A 19,547-nucleotide genomic window follows, 5' to 3' on the forward strand; every position below is an offset into this window, starting at 1 on the left:
AATGGATGTTATTTATCTCAAGGGAGAATTATCTTTTTGGATTATTCAACACAATCTGTTCACCTATATACTTTGCCACTCTGTTTTTCAAAGCCTTCCAATCTCATATGTCTATCAGTTGTTTCATGATCAGTTTTGCAAACAACTGTCAAAACTTCTAAGGTGCCTGATAGTGTTAATTGTTATAAATATAAAGGAAGCCCCAAGAAACATTCATAGAATCAGCCCACTGCACCTTGATTGTACAGGTACCAAAGTATGTGCATCTGATGGTTCACTAACTTGGACCTCACACACTGTCTGTTCATACTCCTGATGTCTGCAGTTCTTTGAGAAAAATGAACAGCCTCCACCATCCATACTACAAGAAGGATAAATCACATCTGAAATCTCACACCAGAATCGCTTTTTAAGTGAAGCACTATAAATGCAGTCACAGGGAAAACTGCAATTGATCCACAGGGATATCCATTATTAGCTATTACCCGCCAGACAAGGCACAAATCTTTCTCACTAGACCCATTTGTTTGTTGGGGATCAGATATCCCTGGAATGATTCTTCTTCCCTGAATTTACCTTTGTTGTTGAGCTAGCCTGTTCTGCACCCATCTCTCTTCATCTGCTTAATTCGCCCTCCATCTCTCCTTCCCGTTGGACACGTAATCAGCCTGCCTCATCAAAGCTTTGCCTTTCTTCCTTGCCAGCTATGCTGTCTCTACAACGAGTTGATTTCATATTGTGCATGAACCAACACTGTGCTGTTGAATTCCATAGAGGTTATTTATTTAAATAACCATCTTAACCTGATGGCTTTCTGAAAGCTATGTCTAGAAATTTACACACTGACAGCCCAAAGAACAATGTGTAACTACTCTAATTTGGAACTCTAAGTAAGGGATATGTAGGGGAGGGGGATATGCATGGATACGTATCCTTGTGTATGTATATAATACACATGGAGGTCTAGGACACTGTGCTGCGGAAGAGCAATACACAAGATCCCCACGGTCCCTGCCCTTATGCATTTTGTATTCTACGGGAGTCTGCAGACAGGTACCCAGGTGTGCATTTATGATACTAAGTGACCTGGGGTGGCACTGGGTAACACTGGGTGTGGGGCTGTAAAAGCACATAGTGGTGACACACAGCCCAGAGGTAGAGAGGCAGAGGAAGTTAGCCAGGGGCAGAAGGCATGAAAATGGAGTTCTGGACAGAGAGGACAGCCAGGGTAAAGCCTGGGAGGTGAGAGTAGAACTCAGTAGGGGAAATTTAAAACTCAGAGAGGCTGCATCATCATATTGAAGAAAGGGAGAGGCAAGAAATGAGGCTAGAATTTTGTTGTTTATCTACTGTACAGCACAAGGAACTACGTTCAATAGTTTGTAATAATCTATAATGAAAAAGAATATATATCTGTATAACTGAATCACTATGCTGTACACCAGAAACGAACACCACATTGTAAAGGGGGTGGGAAGGGATAAATTTGGGAGTTTGAGATTTGCAAATGTTAGCCATTATATATAAAAATAGATTAAAAATACCAGATTTCTTCTGTATAGCACAGGAGACTATATTCAATATTTTGTAATAACCTTTAATGAAAAAGTCTATGAAAACAACAACAACAACAACAAAAAAAAGGCAAGAAATGAGGCTAGAGAAATGGGTTTGAATTTGAGGATGCTGGGCTTTTTTTTTTTCTTATTGAAGTATAGTTGATTCACAATGTTGTGTTGGAGGATACAGGGCTTTTAAAACTTGTTACAAAATTGTGAGTTTTTAATCTATAAATATAATGCTGTCTTAATTTAAAACATCAATATAATGTGGGGGAGCTAGGCAAGCAGTTTCTAAAATTCATATGAAAATATTATCTTGCAAGAATAATCCAGAAAATTCTGAAAGAAGAAATTGGTAAGTAAGATGTATACTTTAAGTAGAAAAATACGTATCTATGAAGCTTTAGGATATAAAAAGTTTAGTATTATCATGTAAACAGACATTAACAGGAGAGGATAGATCTCAAAATCGGCCAAAATACAAAGATGATCTTCACATTTAGCCAAATCATTACTTAAATTACTTAGGGAAAGGCTGAATTATATAATCAAGGGTGTCAAGAGACCTGACGGGCTGATTATCTACGTTGAAAAAGAGGGAAACAACTTTTTTGCTACCTCACTCCTTATATTTTAAAAATCCAAATGGAGCAAAGTTTTAAATACAAAAGCATAAAATAGTAAAAGTAGTAGAAGAAAATCTACGAGACTTATTTTATACTCTTACAGAAGGGGAGACTCTTTTTAGCCACATTTACAACACAGAAGCAAGCCATAAAAGAAATAATAAATCTTACTACAAAAAAACCCACTTAATTCTGTGCTGCCAAAAAAGAAAAACTACAATCAATATCAAAAGACAAGCAAAATATTAGACAAAGCATACATTTTCTTACTGTTCGACAGATTTTATGAATCAATTTTTGAAAAGGTCACCAATCCAATAGAAAAAGAAAATGGCTAAGGGATGTTACAACACAGTTCACTGAAAAAGAAATACAAATGACTTACAAACATATAAAAAGATTTTCAACCTGGATCATAATTGCATAACTGTGAAATAAAACAATGGTGAGATACTGTTTTCCAGGGATATGATTGACAAAGATCAAAAGGTTTGATAACAAATGGTATTGGCTTGACTGTAGAAAAATAGGGGCTTCCAGTTTGGTTGGGAGAATAAAATGATGTGATCTTTTTGCAGGACAACTTGGCAATATCTACCAAATCCCAACTGTCTTGCAAATGCCCCTGCTATTCAAATTCTAGGAACTTTTCCTGTAGATAAAATCATGCATGTGTGCAAGGTTGTTCAAATGGAGGTTAGTTAAATATAGTCCATTCATTGGATGGGTTACTGAGTGGCTGTGAAAAAAATAAGTTTGGTGTGTATATGCTGCCTATAGGAATATTTTTAAGATACACTGTGAAGTAAAAAAAAAAAAAAAAAACAAACACCAAAACATAGAACAGCATAGCAAGATCCTCAAACTAAAATCAAAGTTGCTACTGGAGAGGGAGACTGAGGGACTGGAGGGTTGAAATCCACGATGGGAGGGAGACTAACTATTCATATACACTTCTTGATACTGTTCGTATTTCTAATCATGTTCAAATACTACTTTTTCAAAAAGCTAATTACTAATAAAATTCCACACAATAGAAAAAGAAAAATACCATATGGTATCACTTATATGTGGAATCTAAAAAAATGACACAAATGAACCTATTTACAAAACAGAAACAGACTCATAGACATAAAAAACAAACTATGATTATGGCAGGGGAGGGGGTAGAGGGATAAATTGGGATTTGCAGATACTATTTTATATATAAAATAAATAGCAAGTTTCTACTGTATAGCACAGAGAACTACATTCACCTATAATAAACTGTAATGAAAAAGAATATGAAAAGGAATACATATATATGTATAACTGAAACATCATGCTGTACACCAGAAACCAACACAACATTGTAAACAAACTATACTTCAATTTAAAAAATTATTTAAAAAATGATCAGAATACATACCAAAAAAAAGTTTCCTTAGGTCCTTTAAAAAAAAAATTCCATGTGATGAAGTTAATGCATTTCAAAGAAAAGTTGTGCAAAATCACTTTAAAGACTCAGAAAGGCTCCCAGGCTTAAGCAAGTCTTGGCTAAAGGCACTAACCTTTCCAAAGAAAGAATGTGTCAATCAGAATTGGGGCCAGGCAATGAATGAAAGCAAGAGAAAGGAGTGTCCATCCAGGGGACACAGGTCTGGGCCAAAGTACTTCAAGTTCTGCATTCCCCTTTGTGAAGGCTCTCCCATTATGGAGATGGATGCCTCGGGCAAGCTGAGCTTAATGCTATTTAACATTTTAAATGCAGAATTAAGTGCCCTTGCTCTAATTCCAAGATCACCAAGCAAGCTTCCAGTTATAATTTGTTCTCCTTTATAGATCTGCTGGTGTAAAAAGCAACTGTTATGCTGATCTGTGTATTTGGATCCATGTGATAGTTCTAGGCTTCATTACACAGCAGTATATAGTGACATTCTGCTTTTTGGTTTTTTTTAACCTAAAAAAGAAAAACCAACTTTGGATTCTATTTTAAGAGGCATGGGAGCCATGGGACAATCAGAAGCAGTGACAGAAGATTAGAATTTTAGAAAGACCACTCCAGCATAGAGAGGCATATGGATAGAGAGGGGACAGTGGAGGTCAGGATGCCAACCCGGAAGCAGTTGCAGCATTTTAGGAAAAAATGATGGTTGACTGAGTGAATTTTTTTTGTTTATGTAAGTCCTTGTTTGATGTTCATCTCCCCTCCCAGACTGCAAACTTGGTAAGGAGAATAAATCAGGTCAGTCTTTCTCACCATCAGATTTCAAGTACTTAGCATGACACCAAACAGATCCCCATTAATATCTGTTGGAAGAAAGAATAAATGAGTGAATGAACGTGGGCAGTGGAGATAAAAAGAACTGGACAAATTTAAGAAATATTTAGAAAAGTGAACTGGAATGACTTGATTGAAAAATGAATGAATATAAGGGTCAAAGAGGGGGAGCAACCAAAGCTTTCGGCAATCAAAGCCTTTTGACTGAGTGGGCAGTGGCCCCTATTAAGATAGGGAACACTGGAAACGGGCTGGGGTGACGATGATGGATTTAATTTGGAAATGTCGAGTGTGATGCACTATGATATATCCAAGAGGGATGTTCAGTAGGCAGTTGAGCATATGAGCCCAAAGGTCACCACTGATAGTGGATGGGGACAATCATTAGAACATCAGCATGTAGAAGGCAACAGAGGTCACACATGGCGACATAACCCAGGAAGAGAAGCAGCCATAGGATGGAAGCCAAAGGGACATCACGTTTTAGGAGAGGAGCAGAGATAAGGAAACTCTTAAGTAAGACTAAGAAATAGCAGCAAGAGGGATAGAGAGGAAATAAGCAAAGTCCACTGACACCAAAGCCAAAGAAAAGGGACACTTCAGGAGCATCAGGACAGAGGGAGAAACAAGGCCAAGTTCTGCTAAGAAGCAGATCAAAGAAGGACAGAGAAATAAATACACCTTGTATTTAGTTCTGTGAAGGTTTTAGGGGACAGCAGTGGCAAGTGAGTTTGATGAAGCAGCAGGCTGAGACTGGATTCGGAGGAAATGGACACAAGGAATACAGACCCATCTTCTAAGATCAGGCATTGAAGGGAGAAAGGGAAGGGCCGGGACTAGAGAGAAGTGCAAGGAGAGGAAGGGAACATGGCTGAAGAAAAATCCTTCTAAGACGGAACAGACCGGTCCTGCTTCAATTCTGATATTTACAAGAGAAAGAGACTGAAAATACAGATGAGAGAGGGAAAGCCATCCACAGAGAAAAGTTTAAGGAGTTGAGATCTGTAATAGGAGTGGAGTGATTGGTTTCAACCCAAAGGCGCTCCAGCCCTCCCCTGCACTGGAAGGGAGAAGTTGCTTTCAGACATAGGCAGCGTGCTCAAAGGGAATTCAAGTGGATGAGGCCACAAGATGACCAAAAATATCCATGGAGGAAAAAACAAACAAAATTCAGCTGGGTTACTGCCACCATAGGAAGCAGGAATAGAGGATTGCTCACATCCCATCCACACATCTATGCCTCCCACCATCAACAGTGAAAAGTATCCACATTTGTGAGGAAGCACCCTTTGTAACTGGTCCCACGTCTGGCTGAAGCTGAAACAACCATCATGTAAATGTGGGTTTTAGCCTCAAGTGCACCAACTATCCTTATCACATTATGTTAAAATTAGATCTGACTCTCCCACCAGATACAACTACTCAGGGGTTTCCTGTCTCCCTACAGTACCTTATTTGTCTGTAGCATCCCAGTGTCCTCTATAAACACTAGCTGAACTGAACTAATGTTTGAGTGAAGTTTGAATTAGAAGGCAGGCAGCCCACATGACAATCTGGAAACATGTGGGAAACTATTCCAGGCAGGAGGAAGGGAAAACTTGATGGGAGCAGAAAGATGAGATTTGATTTCAGTGCCAGCTCCTGCTTTGGGGATCATGGAAGATGGAGACCAGGCAAAGAGGCAAGTCAGGGAGAGACCCCTCTGGAGCGCCATCCCCAGGAATGGACTGAGAGTGAGCGGGAAAGGTCAGAACACACACAGTGGTGGGTGTTCTGATCAGATGTGAACATCTGGATTAGCTGATGCCACTGCCTAAAATACAGATAGACAGTACACGTTAAGAAAACTATCTCCAGGGGAAAAAAAGGTGTTCAATTAGTGGGAAACCATAAGAGCACTGCTACCCAGGTTGGCAGGGAGCAGGTAACCTGCAAAGCCAATTGACCTGAACTGCAGAGGTAGATTTAGAGAAATCCACAGATAGGATCTGTTGCTTAAGCCACCAAGAGAACTGAAGCAATCTCTGGGTTGGCCCAGGGGAGGAGGCAAGGGTGAATTCCAGGATAGAGAAAGAAACACTGGTGCGTGGAGCTGACTGATTCAGGACCACAGACCCTTTCAGGGCTGAGCAACCACTGAAATCCCAAACCCCCGTTTCAGAATTAGGATCCCAGGATGGCTCATCCGGGATCCCAGGTTCTGATACCGTGAGAGTGTGGTTATGAACCCTAACTCCCATCTCCCCATCTGGGGCCCCTTCAGTTACATCAGATTCCTTTTTCTTTCTTCTTATTTTTTTTTCTTTTAATGGAGGTACTGGGGATGGAACCCAGGACCTCATGCACATGCTCTACCACTGAGCTATACCCGCCCCCTTACATCAGATTCCTTTACATTGCTGCCTCTCTGGCTGTGTTAACCTCATCAGGCCAGGTTAGTTGGAACAATGGTGGTTGACTCGCGGGTCCTGCAACCTAAGCTTTCTTCACAATTCAATAAAAGGGCTTTGCAGCCAAAGGCCTGCCTGAGTGTGTGTGTGTATATGTGAGTGTGTGTGTGCTGGGGACAGTGGGGAGGGGGATAAGAAACACTGCCAGAAACAGAGGAAGGAGACTGAAGGGTCACAAAGGGGAAAGGCCAAACCCAGGAGGGCAAGGAAAAGACACCAGGAGCAAGATTCTCCATGACATGAGTTCAGGTTGGCAGCAGCCAAGGTCTGAAGTAAAGTGGGGAGCAGATCAAAAAGGGTTTGTGGTTTGGGTTTGGTTGGGGTTTTTTTGCCGAGAAATGCTAGCTTTTCTATCATGCTTTGCCAGAGAATGTAAAGGCCATTGTGTCAAGCTCTCTGGCCCACCACTCCCCACCCCTGCACACACACTACACAATAAGTAAGTGGAGGCCCAAGAAAGGAAGCAGGCTGTCCCCGCTGTGAGCCACCGCAGAGAATTTGGGCACAGGCCTCCCTGTTCCCTCACTGCAAAGGATTCTGGGGCACATGAAGTAGAAATCACTTTTATGACAAAGATTAGAGTTTAGAAGAGCCCATCTTTTTAGATCACACCATATTTCAGGGGTCACAGACCAAAATTTGAATGTCTTTTGGTTGAAATTACACTATTGTAGAATTATTCAAAATTACTTGGCTGATAATATAATTTTTTGTTTATGCTAAGAACTAATCAGAGGATAGAAACATGGGTTTCTGAGTAGCCAGGCTGACTAATGGAGTCACTGCTCTAAAGCTCTCATACTTCACTCAGAGAAGACCTCCTGCCAGGTCCTCATTGAGAGAAATCCAGAAGGATTAAACCAAAATTAAAAGTCTGGTGGAGGGTGTACAGCATGGTGACTACAGTCAAGGACACTGTATATATATCTGAAAGTTGCTAAGAAAGTAAATCTTCAAAATTCTCATCACAAGAAAAAAAATGTGCCAACTATGTGTGATGGATGTTAACTAGACCTAGTATGGTGATCATTTTGCAATACATACAAATATTGACTCATTATGTTGTATGCCTGAAACTAATATAATGGTGTATGTCAATTATATCTCAACTTTAAAAAAGCCTGGATTGTTTAAGGAAGTAAATCCTAAATTGTAAGAAAAATTTTACAATTCAAGATAAGTAAGTCTAAAGGTACCACACCTAGTAGATTTTATATATTCACAGACACACTGTACACACACACATAGAACTCTAAGGTGTGTCTATCCATGAAACTATTGGGATATGAAGATTACAGGAAAGGGTGTGGTACTAAATAGCAATAGGTCATTATCTGCAATAAAAAGGGGACTCTAAATGGTGTGTGATTGTTAACATTTCTATTCTACACCAGAAGATGCTATATTCCCGAGGGCACACAAATCATTTATCTCTTAACAGTACAACAGATTACAAAGGAGGAGGTAACACTGGAAGGGGAAAGACATGAGATGAAGCCTCAGTCCACCTCCTTTCCACTGTTTGGCTTGTGAACACTTATTTGCATTTAGACACTTCTAAAATTGCCTGCAGTGACAGGGCCAAATGTGGGTAGGTGGGACTAAGTGGACAGAGCCCTAAGCAAAACATTGGATAGGGTTCTATTCTGAATTACATTCTGCTTGGCCAGAGAGCCCTGGGAAAGCCAATCAACCTGACAGTCCCTCCGAGGCTGTCAGGACCTTCTCAACTACTTCAGAGCAAGGTTTTAAACCTAAATAAGCAGATGTCTGTAAAGTGCTTTCCACGTCCCTTGGGGAGAAGCCCTGTCTAAAATCAGAGGTATGTCTCAGAAGTGTGCCCCTCCTGGAAAAGCCTTAGTGCAGGCCATGGGCAACATACAAAATGGTAGCAGAATGAATTCTGAATGTGAGTCAACAACGCTTAAGCCTGTTCACTGGCTCAGCCATCAATCCTGGGGGCAATGAGAAGCCAGGGGGAAAAGAGGAGGCTGGAAAGAATTGTACTCTGGCCACAGGTCTTTCATGGGAGCTGAGACAGACTTTGTATAAAGGGCTGAGAGTTCCCCCCTTACATAATCACCCCTGACTGTGGCAAAGACCCCCAGACAGCCACCTTCATTCTGCTCTGCCCTCCCTCTAATCCCAGCCTGCCAAGATGGACCAGCAGGTGCAAGGTCAGTGTCCCTCATTGCTGCCAACTCATGAAGGCTTTTCTCAGCAGCCTGACTCTTGTGCATGCATTGACTTAGAGAAAAGAAAGACTTTAAATTAAAACAAGCCAGCAAACCCACTCACAGTAAATTACACCAAAAAAATGTATTTCTTCCCATGGAAAGGTAAGGTCATTGTTTGCAGGTCAGTAGCTCACAGACTTTTTAACTGCTTTGTCTCCAGTAAAGATAGGTTTTCAAAGTCTTAGCCAGACTAAGCTTGTCTTCACATCTCTGATGCTTCTAAAATGGTGGACTGGAGTCAGGTTCAGTGCAAGGACACAGAACAGAGAGGAAGCATCCTAAATAAAGTGAAGGTCTTGGCACTTTCTTTGGATGCTAAGAGAAAGCATCTAGTTCCACGACGTCTTAAATGCATCATGGCCTTAAAAGCAACTCTCTTCACCACCACCCGTTCATGCAGAGGGGGTTGGAATAGAGCATTTCTAAGGCCCTTTCTCCTGTGGTCCTGATTTTAAGTGACCCTCCCTGTGACCTTGGACTCATCAGCCCAGCACTAACACACCATCAGTCTTACTCACTGCTTACATTTTAAAAGACATAGACAACCGGTTTGGAGATTTCAGAACAGACACTGAAAACATGCATTCAGGACACAATGACACCAAAGGTCCTCATATTCTCGCGCTGCCGGGCTCTGAGCACCCAGCACCACGCTTTACTTCAGAGCTGATGGAGAAACTGCACTTTCTCCACAACTGAAGCTCTCTGGAGGTTCAGAGCCAGAGCATGGAATCCAAAGCCCTCAGTTTATATGGCAAGTTCAGGCCTAGAGACATTAGGGGACTGTTTCAAGATCAGTTAACTCCTGACTCCAGCTTTCTAAAATATACGGAGTTTTGTGAAATATGTAAACTTAGTGCCTATGCATTACTTTTCTTCCCAGGTTTAAAACAATCACAAGCATTCACTCTTTCATCTCCCAGATCAATATTTATGACTTCCCAGTCCTCTGGACAGCCCAGAGAGTAAAGTGAGTGGTGAGAAGGCATCCTGATTATGTGAGATCCTTGCCTTTTTTAATAGAGATTGATTAGAAATCAAATATGGAGCTAAAATTATCAGGCCACTGCAGGGCTCACATCTCTGCCACCTGGGGGGTGGGATTTGTGGTTTTAAAACTTAGACAAAATAGATTATGAAAATAATCAGTCAACTAGTAATAACCCAAGGTTCAGTTTTTTTCTATCTCTTTCTTTCTCTCACACACATCAAACAAGAAAAAACAAATTGCCCTGTCTACATAACCTCTCCCTCAAATCATCCAATTGATTTGTAACCACCAAGAAGAACCAAAAATTGACAGTGCTCCAAGGAGCAGCAGGTTCAACGCCACAATCTACTCTACAGTTTTTAAACCTACAAGAAGCTCTCTAGAGAAGTTGTAAAGTTAGTCAGAGGGAGGATGTCTGTGTTTGATATTCAATGATGGCTTGATAATGTTTCTTCTCCTAACAGGCAAGATGAACAATGAGTTAAAACTGGAGGCAAAGCCAAAAAAAAAAAAAAGGAAGGGAGGGAGGGAGGAAGGAAAGAAGGAAGGACAAAAGCAGAAAAAGAAAAGAAATTCAATTCCCTTTCCCCAGCTAAACAAAAACTCATGGCTTTATACCCCTACAACCTACAGACTGTCAGAGAGATCATACAGAATATTCCTGGGGAGAAACAGACCTCAACTCTCAGCTGTTCGGCCAGTTTTTCAGCTTAGAATATACCTTTACAAGGGAATATTGAAACAACACAAACAGAAGTTTATGGGATAGGAACAGTGAAAGATCTTAAACAGAACTAAACTCTGCGCTGGGGAGCTGTGACCACATCATCTCGACTTCCCATTACTTGCCTGTAATAACATATAACCCAGGCTTTTCTCTTTAACTCTAGTGCTCTGAATTCCCATAAGGAAATATCACTTTTCGGAGAAGAAAAAAATCAAACACATTTTCCTGTATAGTCAATGAGAGGTGATGGAGAGTGGGAGGTGGAAGAAAGTAGGGTCAGGAGGTCATGGAGCTTTTCAATTGTTTTACCCAGTGTAACAAAAACCTCCATGATGTGGAGATATAAGGTATGAAACTAAGAAGATTTCAAATGGTTGTGCTGAGCTGAGTTCTGCAAATACCTTCACTAGGAAGACAGCATGTTTTCAACAGCAGCTTGCCAGTTGTATTAAATAATGAATGAGGTAAATTAGACTGCCTTATTTATTAACAAGTACAGTGTGACTTACGCAATCACACTCAAAACTTACTCTGCAGTTCTTAAATGCACGGAAAGCACAATTCAAAGTTCTAGAAGCCCCAATGGAGGGGCTGAGAAGTAAATACCAGAGTAATAAAAACTGATGCCTTTCACTGAATACTTATAAATGTCAGAATTTTTCTTAGTACAATTAATTTCAGGAGGAAAACTCACTAAGGTGAGAGAGCCAGAATCAATGTATTAATGACAAAACATTACAGCCGCTTAACCAAGCCAATAATAAATTGCACACAGAGGTTCTGGCAGCAGAAGCTACAAATTCTATTTATGTTGTACTAAGAGGAAAAATATTACATTGGTCTCCAAATATTAGTTCAAAATCATCAAATGTCACCCAAGAAATTTAGGGGGAAAAGTCATTATTGGTCTTCATAAAATATGCATGCCTTTTCACCACCGTGTGACTATACATAACAATATCGAACAGTACACATAAAAATGGTTAACACGGTAGAGTTTATGTCGTGTGTTTCTGATCACAATTTTAAAAACTCCATGACCTATTTTGTATTTTAACCATACCTTCTGCCACTTGAGTGAGACAGAACTTTTGTCCTTTGCAAAGCATTCTGTCACTTGCTACATCTGAGACATAAAGGGCGGGTTACGTAAATCCAACAACAGACTTCACTCTTAAATCCCATTTATATGTGACAACAGTATTGTTTTTAAATTTAACTTAGCACTGCTTTGGTATAGCCATCTCCAAATGACAGATCAGCATTTTGATTGTGGGCAGGTGTGATGTGTATCTACAGACAGAGAGATATAGATCTAGACATAGGTCACATGAGTGAGTAAAGAGTATGAGACATACTGTGATGGGAAGATTTTTAATAAAACAGGTTCAAACAATGACTCTGAAAATGAAATGTCAGTTTGGCTTAAAATATGCACGTAAAATAAAAAAATAAAATCCTCTCTCTTAATTAGTCTATGTATTTATTTTTAAATTGTTCTATATGGGCTCTCTCTGAACCCTAGAAGGCACAGTGGTTGTATTTTTCCCCCAATATAGCAATACTAAAAGATTTTCTATTTTTAAATGATACAGTAAACTGTTGCTTCAGCAAGTTCTAATCACAGTTTATTTAGTTACACTAGTCCTATTTTAAAAAAATAGAAATATGTAATTTCAGCTAAATACCATTAAACTAGAACTTTAAAACAGGTTATTTTAGGAATAGCTTTGGGTCTAATCACAAAGTAAAAAAAAAAAAAGTGTAATTTGGTTCCAACTGTAGCTGGTATCCACTGGCCAAGAATTTAAAAGCTGTTCAAGCAAATATTAATATGTAAGAAAGAGAGGACAGATGGTGTCATATAAGGATGAGAATGAAACAGGCCCATCCACTGATGTCATTTTGATATCAAAGCAGCAGAATTCAAAATAATTATATGAAGTGCTTTCCAAACAAGGATTTCAATACATTTTACAGATAAAGACACTGGAGCACATACCAACTGGGCTCAAATATAGTTGAGGGAATGAGCAGAGAAAAGTCCTTTTGCTCAGAGCTCACCTCTATCAGCCTGACTCACATTGCTAACCTGATTCCCCATCCTAAACACTTAGCCTACACACCTCTCCATTCTCCCAATCTCAAATGAATTTTCAAATCAAAAGGAAGAAAATGAGTAGAAATTAGGAGTTACTCTTAGCCATTACTGAGTGAGTAACTGTGATAAATGCTTTGGTAAATATTAAAAAAAAAAAAAAAAACTTAAGCCTGAAAATAGGAACTTGCCATCAGAGAAAAAAGAACCAACAACAATTGTGAGACCTGATATAAGAAAGCTCTACTCAAATCTATTAATTTCACATGTATTAGGCAGGTAAGACCACTAAGGTGTAAAATAGTATTTTTTTTATTTAAAGAGTTCTATTTTTTTCCTCAAATTATGGCCTTAAAGAATAGTAAAGTGAAAAAAATCATTAGTCCTATGTTTCCTCCTTCACTATGCATCTATCACATAATACAAAATTTTAAAATAACTACCAAAAAACCCAATATCTAACTGTATACGGGCACTCCCCATGGTCTCAAAATAGTCTGAAGGGCTCTGAATTCCATATGGCTTACTCCATCTCATGAAAAAGGCACAGATCCTGACAAAAGGCCACAGACAGTCTGACCAGCCTGGCAAGCCTGGACCAGCCCAAGCCAGGGCCAGCGGTCAGGGCCCTACTCACCCTTCCCCTCCAGCCCTGCCTGCTGCTCTCCTTGCCCAAACAGTGGAGATCTGAGCATCCTGGATCCAGCCTGACAGTTGGCTGCTCCCAGCACATCTTAGCACTGCTGGGCCGGCATGTTTCCCCTCTGTTCTGTTGTCATTTCCTTCTGCCTGAGACTCCTCACATGAGAATCACCAGCAGAACAAACAACAGAGCCAAGGAAGGTCTCTTACTTACATTAAAAAACAGGTTATCTTGGTCAACTATGTTGGCACAACCAGGGTGTGCGTTTTCCATGGGGGGTGGGGGGAAATGCATGCGCAGTCGCCAACCGGAAGGCCACAGCCCAAGCTCTACTTTCAGGCTGCCTATCCTGCTGTCAAACACCATCAAGAAAGCCAACCCAGAGAAACTGTGCCTTACAATCCTCTATATGGATGGATAAAATCTCATGTTAATGAAACGTATAAAATGGCAAAGAGGGGGAAAAAACAACACCTCTAGGAGAGATGACAGGGGAATGCTGGAGAAAGGACTGGTGAATTCCTACTTGGTGATGAGTTTGTCACAAGGCATCAGAAGAGGAGGACAGAAACACACAGTTCTGCTTCTCCACTGGACCAGGACAAGCACAAACATTTCCCGGGACCTCGGGGTCCCAGGCTAAAGGCAGCATTCAGCCAGAGTACTACATACTGCTTTATCATTCATCCTCGTCCTGGGGAATTATTCAATGGGCAATTAAGATTTATAATCCAAATGGTCTCAACATTTTATCTCTGGGAAGTCAAGTCCAAATTAGATCAGACCAGGCTTTTAGGCTTCCAACGATCACATTTTCTCTTTTGAGCGAGTGCATTTCAACACTCAGAACTTCTCCTCTTACAGATCATTTTCAAGGCCATCTCTGGATGCAATCTCCTAAGCAAAACCTGATATATAAAATGAAAAGGAAAACTGGTGAATTCCAAATCTTGGAGAAAGACGGTAAGGGAGAGACTCAAACTTCCTTCTACAGATTTTTTGTAAGTTAATTATTTTACCCTCCTTTCTAGTAAATATTACTGGAACTTCTCCTAACACAGCATGCACATAGCACTTTATGAAACAAAAATATCCAAGACTAAGTTATTGTATATGGAAAGCCTAAAGCACACCCAGCAGGACTTTGATATATAAGGTGTATAGGAATATAATACAATAGATATATAATATTTAAAACATTTTAAACTGTCACACTTCTCATGTTAGCAGCCCTAAGGCAGTGAAATAGGTAACTGACAGATCGCCCAGTCCTGTATTTCTCACCTCTGACTTCTCCCCAGACTTGAAACAACATTCATGCCCAAGACGGACCTGCCGGACCAGCCCAGGCCCTAGGGGCGACGAGGGAAGGAGGGAGGAAGAACTCACATTTCAGTGATGTTCTCAGGGTCCGCACTGGTAGGCTCCAACCTCGGAAATGTCACGATGCCAGGAGAAGGGTCGCTACACCAGATCCGAGAGGCGCTGCATTTGCAGGATGTGGGACAGGCGAGAGCGGCCCTCCAGAAGCCTATGATCAGCCAGCAGAAGCCCCAGAACCGCGCCATGGCTGGCCCATGCCACCTCGTCCAGGACGACATTCCTAGCCACCAGTGCCAGCCAGAGTCAGACTGAGTACGTGTCCCTGCGCCGCACAGGCCGGCCTCTCCTGCCGGTGCTGGGCAGCCTTGGCCGCGCTCGCCGCTCTCTCCGCTCGGTGCTCGTCGCAGGCGCGCAGAGCCGAGCGCGTCCGGGGCTGAGCGTGTCCTGGCGGGCCGCAAGATTCACAGTGGCAGGGGCATCTCGGGCCTCTTCACAGGGGGCGCTACCGCCGCTGGGAGCTCCGCGGAGGCCACCGCTGCATGGCCCGGCGAGCCCAGCACCGGCCGGCGGCGCTCCCGGGACGCTCTGTGGAGCAGGCTCCTTGCTAGACGCGCGCTGGGATCCGGGACGCACCTCGGGGCTGAGGACAAACAGACACGCAGAAGACTGAGCTCAGGACCCCATACGCCACGAATTGGGGCATTCTCCCTCCGCGCTCGCGTCAACCCCACCCCGCGCCCGGCCCGGAGACTGTGGACGGATGAGTGCCGAGCTCCGGCCCTAGAAATAAACTTGCCCTTCGATGGCATCAGTGTGCCCGCCCTCTTTCCGAGCCTGAGGTTGAGGGAGGGGAAACAGGGCAGGGGTCCCCGAGTCAGGATTCCATGGCACAGGCCAGGTGTAGGGCCTTTTAAAGGGGGACACGGAGACTGCCGAGGGCGATGGGTCCGCGTCGGGGCCCTCGAATGATGCTGCAGAATCCTCCGCGGCCCCTGGCCTCAGGAGTCGCGGGCAGGTGGCGCGGCGTGTCCCACCTGGGGAGCCGCCGCGGCCGCCCCAAGGTGGACAGCGAGGGCCGAGACGACGGAGGGCACTGTCCGCGCTGCTCACCCGGGCTCCGGCGCCTACCGCCCGCCGGCGGCGCCTGGGTCCAGGCTCCTCCTGCCGCTGGGCACGGAGCTCCGAGAGCGCGAGCGAAGGAGCGACCAAGGCTCCTGCTCCAACCCAATTCCGGGAGTCGCCGCCGCCGCCGCCTCTGCTACTGCTGGCGAAGTGACGTGAGGGCTGACGCAGAGCAGGGGCAGAAACTCCAGAAAATTAGTCTGAAATCCAAAAACACACACGCTCATACACACACAAACCCATAACACCCTCCAGACAAAAGCAACAGGGAAGGGAGGGGAATCTGGGGGCGAGCAGGGAGGAGGGAGGCATCGGTGCCACTGGCCAGGAGCAGACAGCAGCAGCATGTGGGAGTTCACACACGCGCACACCCGCACACAGCCTGGCCGTGGAGACGCGCGCGCCTGTGTGTGCGTGTGTGTGCGTGCATTTAGATCCAGGTACCTCTGAGATGGACCGGTCCTCCGCTCCGACGCCTCCCAGTCCCTAATTCACACCGCGGTCTCTTCTAAAATCGCAGTAGAGGCCGTCTCCTTTTTTGAAATGGAAACCGGGCTCGGTTCAGCTCTGAAAAATGCGCTGATTCTTATTATAGGAATCCTCCCTCCCTTCTCCCTCCCTGCTGCATTCTCCTTCCCCATCCTGTCTAAAAGGGAGGACGAGCTATCTGAAAAATAAATAAATATCGTTAACCCCAAAACGTGTCCAGCATTGGAAACCAAGGATAGCCGCCCCCATTCCGGGTCATCTATTTGGGGATCGGTGATTTTGAAGGGTCTTCCTGTCGGTACTTTTGCAGAGGGAGGGGAATCTCCAAACGCAACTCTAGCTCTCTAGGTGGGTCTTTTTCCTGCCGTTTTCGGGCATCACATGCCCGGGAAATAGAGACATGTGAGGGGAAGGGAGCGCGCCTGACGCGTATTGGGTTCCCTAAATGCGCGGCAGCAACCCTGGCCTGTCCCATGTGTGGCGCCGTATCGTTTTCTCTCATCCTTCAACCTGGCAGGATGTAGCCATTCCCAGTTCGTAGCTTCACTCCCCGCGATGCCCACCCCCCCACGCGGGGCACCCAGAGCCCTTGCTCCCCTGCCGTACCTTGCACGTTTTCGTGTGTGCGCGGGTGTGCGCGAACGCGTGCCCTGCGCCCGCGCTGCCCGGAGCACGACATGCATCCAGCTACTGAGAAGCCCGGCGCGGGCAGAGCCTCGGGGTCTCACTAGGGACAAACGAGGCGATCCGGGAGGGTCGGGTGACAAACCGTAACTGCTCTGCGGGCGTAGTTAAATGATGGCTGCGGGGCATTCGCAAGCCCTGTCTGAGAATCCGTCTTCCCATTTGCGGCTCGGAGAGTCTGTTTTTCCGCAGTCATTTAAAAGGGAACTGGGAAAATGCACCGCAGTGCCTGACACTTCTGAGGGCTCTGGTGCCCCCGCGCGGGGAGAGAGCGCCCGGCACGCTTGGGAGCACCAACCCGCGGCCGTGGCGGGCACTGCGCTGGGGGCGCGCTCTGGCTCCAGATGCGCAACCAGCTGCGTCTGACGCGTGCGCGCCCCTGCCCGACCGGTGCGCGGCTCGCCAGTCCTAGCTTTCGCCTGGGAAAAGGCGGGCAGCCCTCTGCGCGAAAAAGGGCGACTGGATGGGATCTCATCCAAAAGATAAGAATGGTCACGGATCTGTCCGAGATACCGGGGGTAGGAACGACTGAGAATACAGAATGTCAAGATGAATGCTCAGATCTCGGCGACGCCTTAAATATTACAATGGAACTGAAAGCATTTAGTGGGGCTTTTGTACAGACCCCGAGTACTGAGTGTAAGCGGGAATCCTCGCACAGCATCCAAAATTCTTGTTGCAGGGCGGGAAGACAAGGCCAGCAGGCCTGCCTTTCTCCACCATTATTCGCCTGTGACACGCATTGGGTGCTGAATGGCCAGTCTGAAGCTCATTTCTCTGCTCGGCCCCCGCTGGGTGAGGATGTGCCAAGAAAGAGAAGCCAAGGGCAAAAAGGTCTTGGTCCAGATCACACAGTCACACTCCGTCTGTCTTGCCAGTGTCCTTAATGGAGCTGCCCCTGCGGAACATCTGGGGGAAGGGTGTGTACATAATTACCCACATCTCTCTCACAAACCCACCCTCATCCCATTTTTCCCCAGAGATGGCCTATTTGCGCCCTAGTGGCTTCAAAGTGTCAATGCAATATCCAAAGGACCAACACTTTTAGAGTGATTTGCAGACAAGAAGATTCTAATTATGTTACAATATTTTTAGAATTTGTATCATAATAGATATATACTAGTATTACATTTAGATTCTAAATATGCCCCCACTGAATACCTCTTACTTAAAATTAGAACTGGCAGCCCCACTTCTGATCACCCTTCCCTTCCTGCCTGGTTTCTTCGTTAGTACTTACCATCTTTTAACGGACCACTTAACTTATTATATTTATTGTGTATAATATTTCTCCAAGTAGAATGAAAACTCCGTGAAAGCAAGGATCTTTATTCTTTTCTTTAATACATCTCAGGGACATAATAGGTATTAAAATATATATCTTTGTGTTTAATGAAATATCTGTGTGTGTGTGTATATATATGTTTAATGAGATAAACTGAAGCTACCATCTACACTCTTGCTTTCTTAACCTCTAACCCTGCAAGTCCATCTGAATGATTCTCCCTGGACACCCTCCTTCCTATCTCCACAATCTTCTCTGTGCTGTGAGTTTTCATAGCACTTCTTGAAATCATACCTTCTGCCTCCTCTGGTAGCCAAGTATATTCTGGCTCTAGGCCAAAGAGGGCCTCCCTCTGGTTCATGCTGGTACCTCCACATTTTCATGCACAGTGCCGTTGAAACATATTGGGTAATCAATAACTATTCCTTAACTGATAGAATTACGGGTCTGTCTCAATTTTAAGACCTATAAGATATTTCACAAAGATATCAGGGATTCTCAGACCATGGCTTTGTAGGAGATTGCAAATATTTTTCAGAGGGACAAAATGAAATAGAGATCATTCTCCCTAGATCATGTGAACTCTTCAAGGCAGAAATGGAGACTAAGAATTGCAGACTCCTGCCTGGACCGGACCATGAAGTACCTGGAACTGTGTTTCTGAAACTATTTTCACCATGACCTACAGTAAGAAATGCTTTTTATATCACAATCCAATGTATATATACATATATGCATATAACTAAAAAAAAGTTTCACTAAACAAAACTTATTTTCTCTTAGTACATGGAATACAGTAATATTTTAATTTTCTATTTTATACTGTTTCATTTTCTAATGTTTGTAATAACACAATAAATTGATTTTAACATTCAACACTGGCTTATTAAAACAAATACAAAAGTACCACCAGTTTCTGCTTCTGACTAAGATGGAATAATAGGGAACATATTCAACCTCCCAACCAAACCAACAACACATAGAACAAAACACTTGAAAACAACAATTTTCAAGGCAGTGGACACAGGACTGTGAAGGCTATGGCTCAGG

At 43.5% G+C, this 19,547-nt stretch overlaps 1 protein-coding gene across 6 annotated transcripts in view; it reads right to left on the minus strand.

The window, feature by feature from the left end:
* Window positions 1-17,417, minus strand: part of NTRK2 (neurotrophic receptor tyrosine kinase 2) — a 327,821-nt gene extending 310,404 nt beyond the window's left edge. Inside the window, exons 1-4 of one of the 6 annotated variants that reach the window (XM_064490118.1) lie at window positions 17,135-17,417; window positions 16,484-16,572; window positions 16,028-16,239; window positions 14,984-15,557 (exon numbers count right to left, since the gene is read on the minus strand). In XM_064490118.1, coding sequence (XP_064346188.1) covers window positions 14,984-15,195 — 212 coding nt within the window. In that variant the 5' untranslated portion in view covers window positions 15,196-15,557; window positions 16,028-16,239; window positions 16,484-16,572; window positions 17,135-17,417. Of the gene's footprint in view, window positions 1-14,983; window positions 15,558-15,951; window positions 15,973-16,027; window positions 16,442-16,483; window positions 16,607-17,134 lie in introns of those variants that run through there. The other 5 variants (XM_064490117.1, XM_031447271.2, XM_031447272.2 and 2 more) reach the window with 5 other exon arrangements.
* Window positions 17,418-19,547: the final 2,130 nt, after the last annotated feature.

Source organism: Camelus dromedarius, chromosome 10 (genome assembly GCF_036321535.1).
Source record: "Camelus dromedarius isolate mCamDro1 chromosome 10, mCamDro1.pat, whole genome shotgun sequence".
Classification (NCBI taxonomy): domain Eukaryota; kingdom Metazoa; phylum Chordata; class Mammalia; order Artiodactyla; family Camelidae; genus Camelus; species Camelus dromedarius.